Genomic DNA, 14,472 nt, shown 5'->3' on the forward strand with positions numbered 1-14,472 from the left:
TTGAGTGCTGTTGTAGCATTTGTAGCTGCCAAAGTGCTGCTGATGTTCTCCTGGGCTGGGGATGTCTGAGTGTTTCCTGCGCTCCTAGAGCGTTAGCAGAACTAAATGAAGTACACAGGTACTCTGGTACAGTCTGCTGCAGGTCTTGGTTACATGGGCTAATCTCATAGTTTAGTTTGGAAAGGCTGGGGTTAAAGTGTGGCCTCTTGGTGTGGTATTCCATTTTCTGTATTTTATTCCAGCATCGTTTTGGGGATAGGGCCAACATAACAGAAAATCATAGAATGGTCTGGCTTGGAAGGAACTCCAAATATAATCTAGTTCCAACCCCCTGCTGTGGGCAGGGACACCATAACATCTGTAACTATGGACGTCTTGCTGGAACGCAGCTTCTTTTCTAGTCTAATGATGGAAGTCTAATCCAGATATAAAAGGACCTAACTGGAAAATACACCTGAATGAGCACACCATGCAGGAAGAGCTGCTTTCTAGAGCAGAGAGCACTTGGAGTTTGCACTGTTGGGAATGCTTCTGGCTACTACTCCCAAAACAGACTTCACTTGTCCCTGGATTAGAGGGGCAATGTCATGCAGATGAGTGCTTTGTTCTACATCTGGCAGTTGGGAAGAGCCTTCCTAAAGAACAAGAAGCAAACCTGTGAGCCCCCAGTCAGACCCTTCCAAACAGTTCTGGTCTAACTGAAGCCAGGTGTCTGGATGAGGCCTTGCAAGCACCGGGTCTGTGGTGTCTGCAACACTGACATCAGGATTACTCCATTCCTGGCCAGGACTGTGCTGCTTGATGCTCCAGAGCTCTGGTCCTCTCATTAGGACCCTGCCAAGGATCACCCACCACAGGGGCAGATATAAGGGTGGTGGGCAGTTACAGGAGTCTTTCTGCCACTTCCAACCTCTGCTGCTTCTGAACTGTCTGAGGAGACCTATGGAAATGCATAATTGCTCTCTGACCTCAATGTGATTTGAGTTGATAGCAGTGTGTTTGAATTGAATACTCATCTTCATCATAACATGCATGCTTGCCTGCACTGTGGACACTTCAGTGTGTTCTGGAAGAGGTGCAGCCTTTTCAGCTGATGCTGCTATCCAGTCCTCCCTCTTGACATGCTAATCACCTTGGATGTATTTGATTTGGAACAGATAGGTTCCTCTCCTGAGGACTGTCCAGGATGGCTTGGGGATCTCTGCACTGTGAATGCCCTCACTGCAGCCCATGCCTGCTTTTTATTTTTTCTTAAATACCACATTTTCCTAAACATTGCACAGGTATTTTGGCATTTTGCTTCCTGTGCAAACTATTGTCAGAGTTTATGGCTGTGTTAGTCTAACGCTATCCCAAGGTACAGCTGACAGAGCTCTGTGCTTCCTTTGGGCAGGGCTGGCACCAAGATGGAAGAGTCCCAGCAAATATGAAAATAATTTATTTTTTAAAAGTCTACAAAGTGCCTTGTAGAACTATAAGAGGCAAGTTTGAAAGGAAATTCTGAGACCATGTAAACCAGACATTTTTTCCCAAAGAAATGTATAAATAAACCCCCATGACATATGACACTTGAGACTGCAGTGTGAGAGGGGGGTTTTACAAAGGAAACATGAAGCTCTTTGTGCCCCCAGCTGCAGTGCTTGTCTCCATCAAGCAGCAGTGACAATGAGGAACAACTCCCGAAGCATGCATAGTTTCTCCGTGATCTGCACGGGAAAAGGCTGCCCCAGGACCTGCTCCATTTGGCTGATGAAGTCCTCTATCTTCAGTTGAATTTCCAGGTAGCTGATGTCATCACCATCCTGGAGCTTGGGCTTGGCTTTCTGAACAATCAAGTCCATCCGGTCGTTGAGTGAGCTCCGTAAGTGCTCTGCAAGAGGAAAAGCTGGTGGGGAGAGGCAACACACAGTGGGCTGCATGACCTGTTCAGGGATAGATCGCAGCATGCCGCAGGCAAGGCTGCAGTGAGGAGCAGCTGGGAACCATGCTGGTCCTCTCACAGTTATCCTTGGTGCTTCTGTGCAAGATTAGCTTGGTGGAAGAAGGTACTGTCCCCTCCTGGAGCTCAGTCTGATCGTGGAGAGAGCCCAAGAAATGGGGAGGTGGCAGGGCTTGTAGCCTCCTTTTCTCCTGTGCTAGTGGCAGACTGGTCAGCTGTCCAGCTGCAAAGGAGAGTCCCCAAAGAGCTTAACAACAGTGATCATCTAGGGCTTCAGGGAGAATAAGAGTCTATGCATGTGTGACAGTGAGTTCCTCTGCATTCCTCCATGAGAGCCTTAACCCTGGGCTAAAGCAGCTGAAGTTGGGAAGAGGCTTTAGGAATTTTCTGGTAAAATGACTTTAGGGAGTTTTAGGGAGTGTTCTGTGTGCCACTATCCTCGGGTCAGAAATACTGCTCCTTCCATGGCTACTGTGCATGGTGTTTCCTGCCCACTAAGTGCTGAGTGTGCCCTGACTTTACCATCCCTTTGACTTTTGCTTTTCCTCCTAAACCACCCTATTCTTCCACCCACTGCGTGTGCAACTTAGACCACAGTGGGTACAAAGCACCCCCTCGTGTACTTCTCAGTGCTGGGATTGATGCTTTAGGAAGTAGGCTATTTCTTAGGGGCTAATCTTGGGGCAGCAGGTTGGGTGCTGTGCTTGATGCAACATCACTTCTTCGCTCTGACTGCTGGGAATAGTTACTAGTGTGGATGGAGGCACATTATCTTTCTAAGAGTCAGTGGCTGTGAGTTCAAGAGTGATGAGAAGAGAGGAGGAAGGGCACTTTGGCTGTTCTACTGCAGCCTCTTGATGAGATCGTGTTTGTTAAGGCCAGAACAGCCTACTTACCCAGCATTACATTTTGGTAACTCAGCAGCAGCAAACTCAAGTACTGCAGCATCTCATCCCATCTTTGCCATGTTGCTGTTTCATCCTATGACAGGAGAGAGTATTTGGTTATTAGAAGAGGTTTTCTCCTGAGAAAACAAGGCAAAGGAGAGGTTGGACTGGATACCTGGTATTGCAGCAGCACAGAGGAGTGGCTCAGGAAGTACAGGATCTTGGACAAAGACAAGGGCAAGGTCGTGGGCACGTCGCAACTATGCTGGAACAACAGCTCCAGCAGTTTGCAGCGCAGGAGCTGGCTCTCCATGGTGTTTAAGAAAGCTTCCCTGGAAGACAAAGGTGTTTACTCTGGTGGAGACAGCACAGCCTGACCAGGGACAACTGCTCCAGCACATTCCTGGTGTCCTGCTGGTGCTGATCTGGTGCAGGGGCTGCCCAGCAGTGCAGTGGAAGGATAACCACCAGATGTGAGACACACCTTTGTTATGCAGCTTGGCCATGGACATGTTTATGTCCTTAGGTTTGACCTGTGCCAACTTGAGGTCGGTACAGTCTGTGAAGCAAGCTTAGCTGCTTCACTTCACCCTGCCCAGCAGACTGTGCAAAAGTTACCCGTTCCTGCTGACTTGCAGGGAGCACAGCCAAGCAAGTGTGAAGTGGGGTCAGCGGCCAGCCGGATGTAGGAGACCTGTCCTGGGAGGAGTGATAGCTTGGTTAGAGTCAGTTTGGCTTGATTAGACCTGCTGTGTGCTCAGAGAGAGTTCTGCTAAGAGGGTCTGAAAGGGCTCCCTGCTGGGGCCAACAAGCATGGGTTTGAAATATCTGTGGGTCTAGTGGTCTCACATCAATACTAGAGCCAGTCAGGCCCTTGTGATACTGCATTTGTTAGAAGACAGGCCTTCAGATACTGCATTTGTTAGAAGCAAACAAAAGCATGTCAAGGCAAAGCTGCAGGAACCGCATCATATTTCTGATGAGTTTCTCAGTTGTCCCTGGGAATTGGTGATTGGTTTGCCAGTACTTGATCATGCTGATGCAGAGTATTGCTTTTCAGACCTGCTTTACAGTTTTAAGGTCTTAGAACTTTAACAAGTGGGAGAATCAACTTTTCTCAGCAACACATGAGTTGGGGAGATGCATTCAGCTGGTGATGTTCTACCTCCACGGCATCTGTCAGTCCAACAGCCATGTGTTTGCTGGCTGTGAGACATAAATGATCCTGTCTTTCTGTACCCTATGGTATTTTATGCATCCAGACTTGGATGTAAATAAGGAATAAGGCTAGTGCTCCCAGAGGCAGATGCTGCCTTCCACATATTTGTCTCACCTTTGGCTCCTCAAGGGAATATTCAGTATAAACGGGAATATCACATCTGCGATCTTATAGGAGCTGCAGTTTGGAGATTTGTCCACTTCCACTGCGATGGACAACATCCGCTGGAGGAGGAGCATCACCCTAGGTTAGAGAGACAGTCAACATGAGACACCACCCCTTGGCTTGCAAAGCAAAGTGGTGGGGATGGCACCTAGTTCAGCCTCATGCCTTGCAGTGACGTAGGGGAACATAGCAGGCTAGTTTTGGTGTCTCTTGGTGGCTTTTGAATCTGATGCTTGTGGAAGCAGAGCTAATCCCCACATGGGCCCTCAGGAGGCCTCAGCAGCTGTACTGAGCGTTGGTGTAGCAGCACAGGGCAGCCTAGGTGGTGGGCCAAGAGCTCCAGCCTTATGAAAGAGGAGGATGCTCACTGATCCAGTTTCCTACCTGGTGAGGAAGTCTCTTGCTCACCAAGTGTATGTCTACCCCAAAGGAGAACTTCAGGTACAGCCTGGCTTCCCTGACTTGACAGGGAGAGACTCTGGCTTCTCCCTGGCTTGGGCCCCATGATACTGACAGCAGGGAGCCAGGACTTCTGGGACTTACTTCTGGGCAAAGAAAGCTGGTGGAGCCATCTCTGCCTGGTCAGTGCTGGCCAGCCGTGGTGCAGATGAGCTGTGTTCGGCCTTTGCTTCTGCTGAAGAGGATGTAATTTCTTGTGGCTGCTCCTGGGGCTGAGAGAACCCGACTCCTGTAACTGCTGCAACCAACCATTCGACCACCTCCCTGGGACAGAAACAGGAATGTTAGCAGGGACAGGCCTGGCTTTGCTGCACTCTGACCTCTAGATGCACTTGCAGCTCAAGGAAAGACTCTGATGATGAAGAATACATCCCACCCACTTGGACAGGCTAGGGAGTGTCCTCTGTTGAGCAGCAGATTTATACGCTTGTCAGTCCTGAGTAATGCAAATCTGACCTCATTCCTGGAAAAAAACGTTAGGTTGTGGCTGGAAATGCCTTGCATCATCTCTGGTGGTTTGCTTTTGTAAACCTGCTCCTGTTCTTTCTACCTGGGCCCTACACTTCTCTCTGTATCCCAAGCTTGTTTCCTGGAAAGTCTGAAAGTCTGACCTGGAGTCTCAACAAGTGTTCCCTGAGCCCCTGTCTCTAAGCATCTGGTTAGAGTATGGGAGGAGGTGTCTCTTACTTGACATTGTTGAAGCACGTGTCACACGAAAGCACTTTCTTGGCAATTGACTTCTGCAGCAGGCGCAACCTGAGGTTCTGCTGGAAGTCATCCTCCAGGGTCTGCACCACGTACTGCAGGAAGAGGAGCCGGCCAGGGGGCTTCTCCTGAGGGCAGATGGAGATGGTATGAGCCTGGTGGAGCTGCAGGACGAGGAGCACCAGGAAATTTGGCTGTCTCAGGAATAGGCTGATGTACATGACTGAGGAGTAGCTCCAGGAGGGGCTGCCTGGCTCAGGCAATGCCCTGCGGGTTTGGCTGGACCTGTTCTGCCATTGCACTAGGGCTGTGGCCTGCAGAGGCTTTGTCTGTTTCTGTGTTTTCTTCAGATGAGACAACCTGCCTACAGCTTTGCAGCAGCTTAGGGAGCACCACGGATAAAAGTGGGAGGCCCAACTGGCATTTGCTACCTTCAGCAGCTGCAATGAAACTGCATGTTGGACCGGCCCATTCTGCAGTACAGCACGGCCGTGAGGCCCTGGGGCAACGCTTACCCTCCGGCACCGCGTACTGGATGATCCCTGCCCGACGCGACACACACGGTGCCAAGTACCTGGTCCTCCATGATGTATTTCAGCAGCGTCCAGTCCCATCCCACTGTGGCGGTGTTGGCTGGATGGAGCCTGCAAGAACAGCACTGTCCATTTGTGCTGAACTGCTCGACCGTCTTCCTGGAAGCGTGGCAGCCCCGGGCCCTTCCCCAGCCCCACTTGCTTAGGGGCCTGCCCTGCCTTCTCTCCAGCTTTGCCCTCTCCCTTTCTCCTCCCCTGACCACACTCATTTTTTGGAGGCACCTGAACTGGGGCTGTATGCCATGGAGAGCATTGGCACTCCTGAGCCCGTGGCCTCACAAAACATTGTGCCTCTCTGCGGGAACCCTGAGGGCAGCGGAGTAACCTCTCCAGCCTCCTCCAGCCCGTGGTCCCCGTTGTAGCCCAGGGAAGGCGTTTCTGCCATGTCACAGCAGTGAAGAATGAGATCTGCTCTTCAGGAGCAAGGCAAACGCACTCTGTCCTAGAGGGCTCCCTGGTGTCACAGGCTGTCTCTGTGATTAAATGATTAAAGCACACTCATGGTATAATTGGAGCTGCTGGTCTCAGCATCCCCTGCCTCTCTCACCCCCCCCCCCCCCCCCCCGCCATCCTCCATCCACTTGGGGGTTTAGTGGCTGCTATCTGGGTCAGCAATGGTCCTGACCCACCCTCAGACAGCCCGGGGTGTACCTGTGCTGATAACAGGAAGCAGGGTCAGGACAATCATCCTGGCTTATAGAGGAAATTGCTCCCTGTTCCATGGGTGAGGACCATGGTGAATAACTTTTATGCATCTAGCTAGCCCCAGGGCACTGTGGCAAAGGGAACACATACATTTGGATCTTCATCAGCAGCATGTAGGTGTCCTTCAGGATCTCGCCTTGGTGGGGGTTCAGTAGGATCTGTGTGATCAGGTAGGAGATGATTTCTTTGGGCGGACAGTGCCGGTGGGAGACGAACTCACTCAGGAAATGCAAGGTACCCTCCAGGAAGTTCTCCTCCATGGTGGTGCGCACCATGCTCAGCTTCCCACTGGGGATGAGGTCGGGTTTCCGCTGTGGGCAAGGCAAGGCAATGGGTGAAAGCCAGCTCCCCCTGACACAGAGGAACCCAGCTGTGATGCGGGGCCCACCATGAAGGGAACTGCAATAACCAGAGATCCCAACTGCCTGGCAGAGCTTCCCCCAAAAGCAGAAGGGGAGCAGGGGCTGCCCTTGCTCCATCCTCTACTGCAGGGGCTGCTCTGAGCTGGCTCCATTTGGGCTTGGCAGCAGCTGCTCTGAACCCTGTTTACCTGCTGTGTTTCCCTGTTGGATGCTACGCCTTGGAGGAAGAGGTGCTGGACTCCGCTCCTCCTGAAATAGTGCAGTTTGTTCAGCCAGGCCTTGCTGTCAGCCTTGGTCCTGGCTGGGGTCACTTGCTGGATTGCTCCGTGTGGTGGTGAGTCACCTGCTTCCAGCAAAGGCCCTCGGGCCGTCTCTGGGGGTGTGGGGGTGGTTGGGGTAGGGCTCAGCCTCGGGGGCAGCTCCCTTTGCTGGCAGAGGTGGGGAGTCTCTTCCTCTGGGCCACTGGCTCTCCAGCTGCTGCTGCTGTCCAGGCTGGAGGGGGACAGGGACAGCAGGTCTGAGTCCAGCTGCATGCTGGCCAGGGAGCCCAAGTCACTGTTAAAAGTGGTAGTGCTGCAGTTCTGCTCCGGGCTGCAGGATGAGCCGTGGCGGCTGGAGGCAGGAGAGAAGCAGCTACATTTCTCTGTGCTTTCTGCCATGTCTGTGGAGGCACCGGGCTCCACAGGAGCACTGTGCCAGGGTGCTGCAGGGCTTGGCTCCGCTGTTGCCTCTGTTTCTTGCGTTGTGGTAGAGCAGAGCTGAGGATGGGACGTGTGTGCTGCTGGGGCAGCAGGTGCCTGCCCAGGGTTCTGGTCAGCCCAGCTGGTGGTGTGGGGAGGGCTGCATGTGTCCTCCGTCAGGTCGATGATGGCGAGGCTGCTCCACGGTGCTGGGTCTGTGTTTGTGTCCTCACCGGTCAGATCGATGATGTCCTGTGGGGACAGAGGGGCCAGTGCTGTCAGCAATGGTGGCACCTGGGTGCCTTGGTCCTCCCCTGCCAGGGACTTCTGCTATGGTGGCACTGTTACCCCAGCCAAGGGGGAAAAGGGGCTCACTGGCACCAGCCCAAGAAAACAGGGGCAAAGACCCTGCTGCCTGGCTGAGGGGACAGGGCAGCCTGCGGGGTAGCGGCCCCCAGCTCTAGAGCATCAGCCTCCCCTGGCAGCACGGCTGAGCCCAAGCCTGACCAGGGCTCTTCTCTGCAGAGACAAACCCCCTGCTCCCCCTGGGGCTCCTCACAGCAACTGGCTGGGTCCTCTGCTCCAAACACCTTTCACCTTGGCCCACTGTGGGCCTGGCTGCCTGCTCAGCTCCCTCCCAGGATGGGGAAATGCCAGACCCCCTGGGGTGCCCAGGGAGGGCAAGAGGAGCGCAGCCAGTGCTCCTGTCTTCTGTCCCCAGGGGCTCCTGCTGGGTGCTGGCAGGAGCAGCACAGGATCCAAACCTCAGCACCCCCCCTACGGCACAACCTCACCCACTACACGGACACGAGCGGTGAGGAACGGAGCTACCTTCACATCCATGGTACCAAGCCAGAGCTACAGCAGCCCCGAGACTTTGGGGACTCCCATCTAGGACTCGCTGGGTGATGCAGCACCCAGAACTCCAAGGACGCGCCTGTCCGAGGGGCAGCAGGAGCAGGCAAAGCAAGGCAGCTGTGTCCGTACCACCAGCAGGCAGGACACGGCACTTTGCAGGATCTTGACGTGCCTGGGAGGGGTCAGAGCCTGTTTGCTCTCGGAAAAAAAAAAACCCTCAGCGTCTCAAAGCAGGAACACATTTTGCGGACAATTTAAATCCATTTTTTTCCCCTGACTCAGACCTGCTGCCTATCCCAAGAAGGGTCCGCGTGTAGCCTGGGGAGATGGCAAAACCCAGCAGGCCTCGCGTGTTCGGGGAAGCCGGTGGAGCCGAGGAGGGCCAGAGGCTGCCCCGGCTCCAGCTGGCCCCGCTGCCACGGACGCTGCGGAACTGTCCGTGTTTCAAAGCTGCATTAGAACCGGGAACAATGACACCGGGTGGGGGTGGTGGACAGACTGTTCCCCCCTGCCCGGGGCTGTGCCTCGCTGGCAGCCTCATGCCCTGAACCGCTGCTACTCCGACACATCGTGCCCCTATCTGCGGGGTGGCCCAGGTGAGGGGATGGTGGCCGCCCCACCGTGGCCCAGGGCTGTACCCCTGCCGGGGGCTGGACCCAGCTGGGTACCCCAGGGGCTGCGACCCTCCTTGATGTACAGCTGAGGGGACCAGGACACTCCATGGCTGGTGCTGGGGGTCGGGGTCTTCCCGGGGGACGAGGCCAAGGGGGCTGGGACCCCTGCGGGGGGACGCACGCTTGAGGACCAGGCCTCTGCCGGCAGGAGGTGGCCAAGGGGACCTGAGCCCTCCTGGGGGAGGTTGGGGGGGTCTTTGGGGGCCGGGGCCAGGACAGTCCTGTGGGGGACGTGACCGAGGGGAACACGCGGCCGGGGCCTCCGGCCCGCCTGGCACGAGACACACACTGCGCCCTTCTATGGCCCTCGAGTCTTCATGTCCCCGCGCGGCTCCCGTCCCCGCCCGCGCCTCCGGCCGCGGCGGAAGCGCCGCCATCTTTGTGAGGGGCAAGCAGGGCAGGGCAGCGCCGCGCCCGGCGGGAGGTCCCGCCGTCCCGTCCCGCCTCGGGGGCCGCCGACTCACCGCGGGGGGCGGCAGCGCGCGCCGCGGCGGCGACGGCGGGCGGTGACAGCAGCGACGCCGGGCCGGCAGCAAGCGACTGCTCTCAGAGTCCGAGTCGCTTATGAAGACGACGCTGTCGGCCATCTTCGCGGCGGGCGGCGGCTCCGCCCCCTACGGGCCGGCGGCGACAGCAGCGGCGGCAGCAGCGCGTGGGCCGGGCCGGGCCGGGCCTGGGGGGGCGGCGGCGGCGGCGGCGGAAGCTGCGTCAGTCGCGGCGGCGGGGCGGGGCGGCGGCTCCGGTGGCGGCGCGGCGCCGCCGCCATGGCGCTGTCGCCCTACGTGCAGGCCATGCAGGAGCTGTTCCGCGCCAACACGCGGAGCCGGGAGTTCCCGGCGCACGGCGCCAAGGTGCACTCGGTGGCCTGGAGCTGCTGCGGCCGCCGCCTCGCCTCCGGCTCCTTCGACAAGACCGCTAGCGTCTTCCTGCTCGAGAAGGACCGGCTGGTGAGCTTCTTCGGCACCGGACGGTTCGGTACCGGCCCCCGGGGGACACCTGGAGTGGCCACTCGGGCCGGTACCGGGGCACCCTGAGAGCCCTTGGGCTGCGAGTAGTGATTGGGGCCGGTACCAGGGACCTCCCCCCGCCCCGGTCCCTGATGCTCAGACAGGTGGCTCGAACCGGGAGTGGGCCCCGGTTGTCGGGACGCCTGGAAGCGGGGACTCGGGCCTGTACCGGGACTCGGAGCGTCGCCAAGGACCCCGCGGGCCGGTGCCAGGGAGCCGGGACTGGAGCTGGTGCCTGGCAGGGGAGGTGGGGAGGGCTCCTCCGTCCCGGCCGGCTGTGGGCAGAGAGCGTGACTGAAATGGCGGTGGAGCGCTGGGCTGGGCTCCTGCCCCATCCGGTAACCGGCAGCGGAACAGGGTGCAGCATGCTGGGATTCGGGGCAGGAGCAGGGTAGAGCTGGGCTCGTCCCTCCCATGAATGGCTGTCCTCTCCCTCCAGGTGAAGGAGAACAACTACCGGGGCCATGGGGACAGCGTGGATCAGCTCTGCTGGCACCCCAGCAATCCTGACCTCTTCGTCACGGCGTCTGGGGACAAAACCATCCGCATCTGGGACGTCCGCACCACCAAGTGCATCGCCACTGTCAATACCAAAGGTGAGTCCCTGCCTTCCTGGGAAGGCTGTTGGGTCCCCCAGAACTTCTGCTGCAGTGGCACAGTGCTTTGGACCCTTCTTGTAGGTGTTGGTGATCAGGGCATCTTTGCTAACTGCTTTTATCTTTGTGTTGCACTCACCTGTAAAGAGCAGTAGTGAACGTGGGGGCTGATTTACTCTGGCGTCAGGACTGGAGAAACTACTGAAATGTGACGCTGGCTGTTAAAATGTTGTGTGTGCTTGTGTCTGGAGTCTGTGGGCTGCAAGGCTGGACACTGGGAAGAGGCATGTTTACAGAGAGCCGTGATGGAAGTAAAAGTTTGTGTGGATTCAGAAAGCAATTATTCAGATTCATGGGCTGGTTAACCCAGATACCGTCTCTGCCCTTGGAGATCTCCAATTTTGAGTTGTTGGGGCTGGAAATGGTGTTGTAAGATGGCAAACAGAAACATGCCTTGTTCTTACTGTCGTTCACTTCTGCTTTTGCTGGACCTCGAAGATCACTGGGCTAAGAGGATCTTTGAGCTGACCTTGTTTGGTGGTTGCTGTGGTCCCATCTTGGCTGAAATGGGAAGAGCAGTCACGTAGTCATGCTGGTGTGAAGCTGTGGTTCTGTTAAGTGTAATTTTCAATAACTGTACGTATTTGGACAGCTACTGTATAGGGTTTGTGTGTTAGACTGCAGACCTGGCAGTCTTTCCCATTTGGGAGTGGTTTGGAGTTTGTAGCCTTGGATCAGGAATAAAAGCTGCCTGTCTGCTTAACCTTGTGGCTGCTGTGGATTGTTGGGTGGAAACGGGACCTGCTGCCTTTCTCTCCCTCCAGGGGAGAACATCAACATCTGTTGGAGCCCTGACGGACAGACCATTGCCGTGGGTAACAAGGATGATGTGGTCACTTTCATTGATGCCAAGACGCATCGCTCCAAAGCTGAGGAACAGTTCAAGTTTGAGGTGAACGAGATCTCCTGGAACAATGATAACAACATGTTCTTCCTCACTAACGGGAATGGCTGCATCAACATCCTCAGGTGGGCACCTGTGGCAGCAGGTGGGCAGGGTAGCTGGGCTGGCTGCGGCAGGCATCGCTCTGCCAGCTTCTTTGCTGCTTTTGGGGAATCTGAGCCTCACACCCCAGTGATTCCCAGCCCTCTGGTGGAAACGAACTTGCCTGGAGCTGAGGTTGCCTCAGTTCTGGGCTGGGCTCCCCGAGAGTGACCCTGATGCTTTGCCTCATTCACTCAGCACTCGAGGTTTCCAAGAGCGTTGCCCTGCACCAGCTTGACTTGCTCACAGTCCCACCTGCCCTGCTTGTAGACGAGCCCTACGCTCCTCTCACTGCTTCCTGCCTTCTTCCTTCTACTCCGCAGCTACCCAGAGCTGAAACCCATTCAGTCCATCAACGCCCATCCTTCAAACTGCATCTGCATCAAGTTCGATCCCATGGGGAAGTACTTTGCCACGGGCAGTGCTGACGCGTTAGTCAGCCTCTGGGATGTGGATGAGCTGGTGTGTGTGAGGTGCTTCTCACGGTAGGTAATGCTGTCCCAAAGTCATTTGCCTTCCCTCTCCGGTGACTGTGTGGGAGATGGCTCACCCTCTGCTTCGCTCTGTTGCTGCAGGCTTGACTGGCCTGTGCGAACGCTGAGCTTCAGCCATGATGGGAAGATGCTGGCGTCGGCATCAGAGGATCACTTTATTGACATTGCAGAGGTGGAGACAGGTAACGGTTTGTTTTTGGGGAACAGCAAGGAGGGAATCGGATGGAGGAGTGCTGGCGGAGCTGGAAGGGCGTTGGGAAAGTCGGTCTATGGCAGAGCTTGGCTGTGCAGAGCAGAGCGCCGTGAGGGGGAGCCTGTGCCTCGTTAGTCTGTGGTAGACGTGCGTGTCATGTCTGTGCCTTGTCACCAGGTGATTAAAAGGCGCTGAAGCAGTGTTTGTTCCTCCTCTGCCCTGCGCGGGAGAGAAGCAGCAGGTGCTTGGCTCTGGCGTGTGCTACGGAGCAGCGTGCAGTGGAGGGCAGGAGGCTTTCCAGGCTGATGTGACCCCTTTTCCATGCAGGAGAGAAGCTCTGGGAGGTGCAGTGCGAGTCCCCCACCTTCACAGTGGCCTGGCACCCGAAGAGGCCGCTGCTGGCCTTTGCTTGTGACGACAAAGATGGCAAATATGACAGCAGCCGGGAGGCAGGCACCGTCAAGCTCTTCGGGCTCCCCAATGACTCCTAATGAAACCACACCGGGGGAGGCAATGCTTCCTTGCTCTCGGGGGTGGGAGAGTGCTCAGTTAGTGTAAGTGGGGTTAAGGAGATGGCTCACCTCCTTGCCTGCTTGGCAGAGCTGCGGCCTTTGGCTCAGCTGTGTGCGTACCGCTCTCGGGAGCGTTTGTAAAAAAAAAAGCAGCTTGTGTGCTGGGGAGGACGGGGGGCGATGCTCACAGAGTCCCCTTCGCTGGCTCAGAGCTGCTGCTGGGGGGAGGGGGCTTGTTCCAAAGGCAAGTGGCCAAGTCGGTCACTGGGGGTGACTGCTGAGGAGCCTCCCGAGAGAGGAGCTCTGGGCTCCCCAGCAGTGATGAGCCATGTGACCGTCCCCTTCTGCCCCACCGCCTGGTGGCGAGGGCAGCCCTGGGAGCACAGCCTGCCCTGTCCCCTCCCAGACGCCCCGTGTCTCTTCCCTACACTGGGGCAGTGAGGAGAGGGTGGGGGCATGCGAGTTGGGGAATGCGATGTTTCCCCAGCTGGGGCTTTTTTTTTTTTTTTTATGTGTGGTTGGTTTTTTTTTTCTAATTTTGATAAATCCTCTTCCATAACAAAGGTGCCTGTGGCTGCTGCGGGGGTGGGAGGGGGTGAGGGGGGTGCTGAGCTGCTCTCCTGCGAACTTGCCCTGCCTCCCTCCCCTTGACCACGGCAGGGGCGTCCCCCTTGTCCCCACTGCCTGTCCCGCGCTGTCACCCCACCAGGGGGCGCTGCGTCCCCACGCTGGGGACAAGCGACACGAGGGGCACGGCACAGGGGATGGGGGGGGCAGGGGCCTGTCCCACTCCCCTAACCCCACTCCTGCCTGGCAGCACCCCGCAGGGATGGAGCAGGGATGTGGCCGCAGCAGAAGATGCTGCCTGTCCCATGCCACGGCCACCGGCCCTGGGCACAGCCTTTCCCTACGTCCCTGCCCGGGGTGATGGGCTGTGCCTACCCCGTTCCTGCTCCCCAGGGAGAGCTGTGGGGCTTCCTTCTCCCCTGCGCTGTCACGTGGGGTTGCAGGGGAGGTGGTCGCTGCAGAGGAGGTGCGGGCGCAGCCTGCCTGCAATGGAGACCTTGCCTGGAAGATCTCTATAATTTCCTACCCTAATATTTTCTTCTGACAGAGGCTTTTCCAGGTGACTGCTCTGCTGATGCCGCCTGGGTAACAGCTGAGCTCTTTGCTGGCAAATGATGGCAAATCAGTTGAAGCTGAGGCTGGCTCCAGACGGAGGCCTCCAGGGTTGTGCCAAGCCCTGGCAGTGCCGGGGCCCTGCCTGGCTGGGGGGCATGCCCCATTGCCCGGGGCCTGCCCGTAGACTCATGTCCCTGCTCTTGTGGGGGGAGGGAGGGGGCAGAAGGCTGCGACCTGCCAGAAACAGCCCTTGTACC

General features: G+C 56.8%; 2 protein-coding genes across 2 annotated transcripts; one reads left to right on the plus strand and one right to left on the minus strand.

Moving 5' to 3' along the window:
* Positions 1 to 1,423: 1,423 nt before the first annotated feature.
* Positions 1,424 to 9,840, minus strand: SIMC1 (SUMO interacting motifs containing 1). Its single transcript, XM_075766819.1, has 10 exons — positions 9,711 to 9,840; positions 7,223 to 7,966; positions 6,763 to 6,983; positions 5,949 to 6,018; positions 5,357 to 5,502; positions 4,754 to 4,933; positions 4,160 to 4,288; positions 3,002 to 3,158; positions 2,836 to 2,920; positions 1,424 to 1,870 (listed from the first exon to the last, which is right to left on the minus strand). Exons 1-10 carry the CDS (start codon positions 9,831 to 9,833, stop codon positions 1,650 to 1,652), a joined length of 2,076 nt encoding a protein of 691 aa, XP_075622934.1. The 5' UTR covers positions 9,834 to 9,840; the 3' UTR covers positions 1,424 to 1,649.
* Positions 9,841 to 9,872: 32 nt separating this feature from the next.
* THOC3 (THO complex subunit 3) lies at positions 9,873 to 13,656 on the plus strand. Its single transcript, XM_075766820.1, has 6 exons — positions 9,873 to 10,193; positions 10,693 to 10,849; positions 11,674 to 11,878; positions 12,218 to 12,379; positions 12,470 to 12,570; positions 12,909 to 13,656. Exons 1-6 carry the CDS (start codon positions 10,011 to 10,013, stop codon positions 13,070 to 13,072), a joined length of 972 nt encoding a protein of 323 aa, XP_075622935.1. The 5' UTR covers positions 9,873 to 10,010; the 3' UTR covers positions 13,073 to 13,656.
* Positions 13,657 to 14,472: the final 816 nt, after the last annotated feature.

Source organism: Balearica regulorum, chromosome 14 (genome assembly GCF_011004875.1).
Source record: "Balearica regulorum gibbericeps isolate bBalReg1 chromosome 14, bBalReg1.pri, whole genome shotgun sequence".
Taxonomy (NCBI): domain Eukaryota; kingdom Metazoa; phylum Chordata; class Aves; order Gruiformes; family Gruidae; genus Balearica; species Balearica regulorum.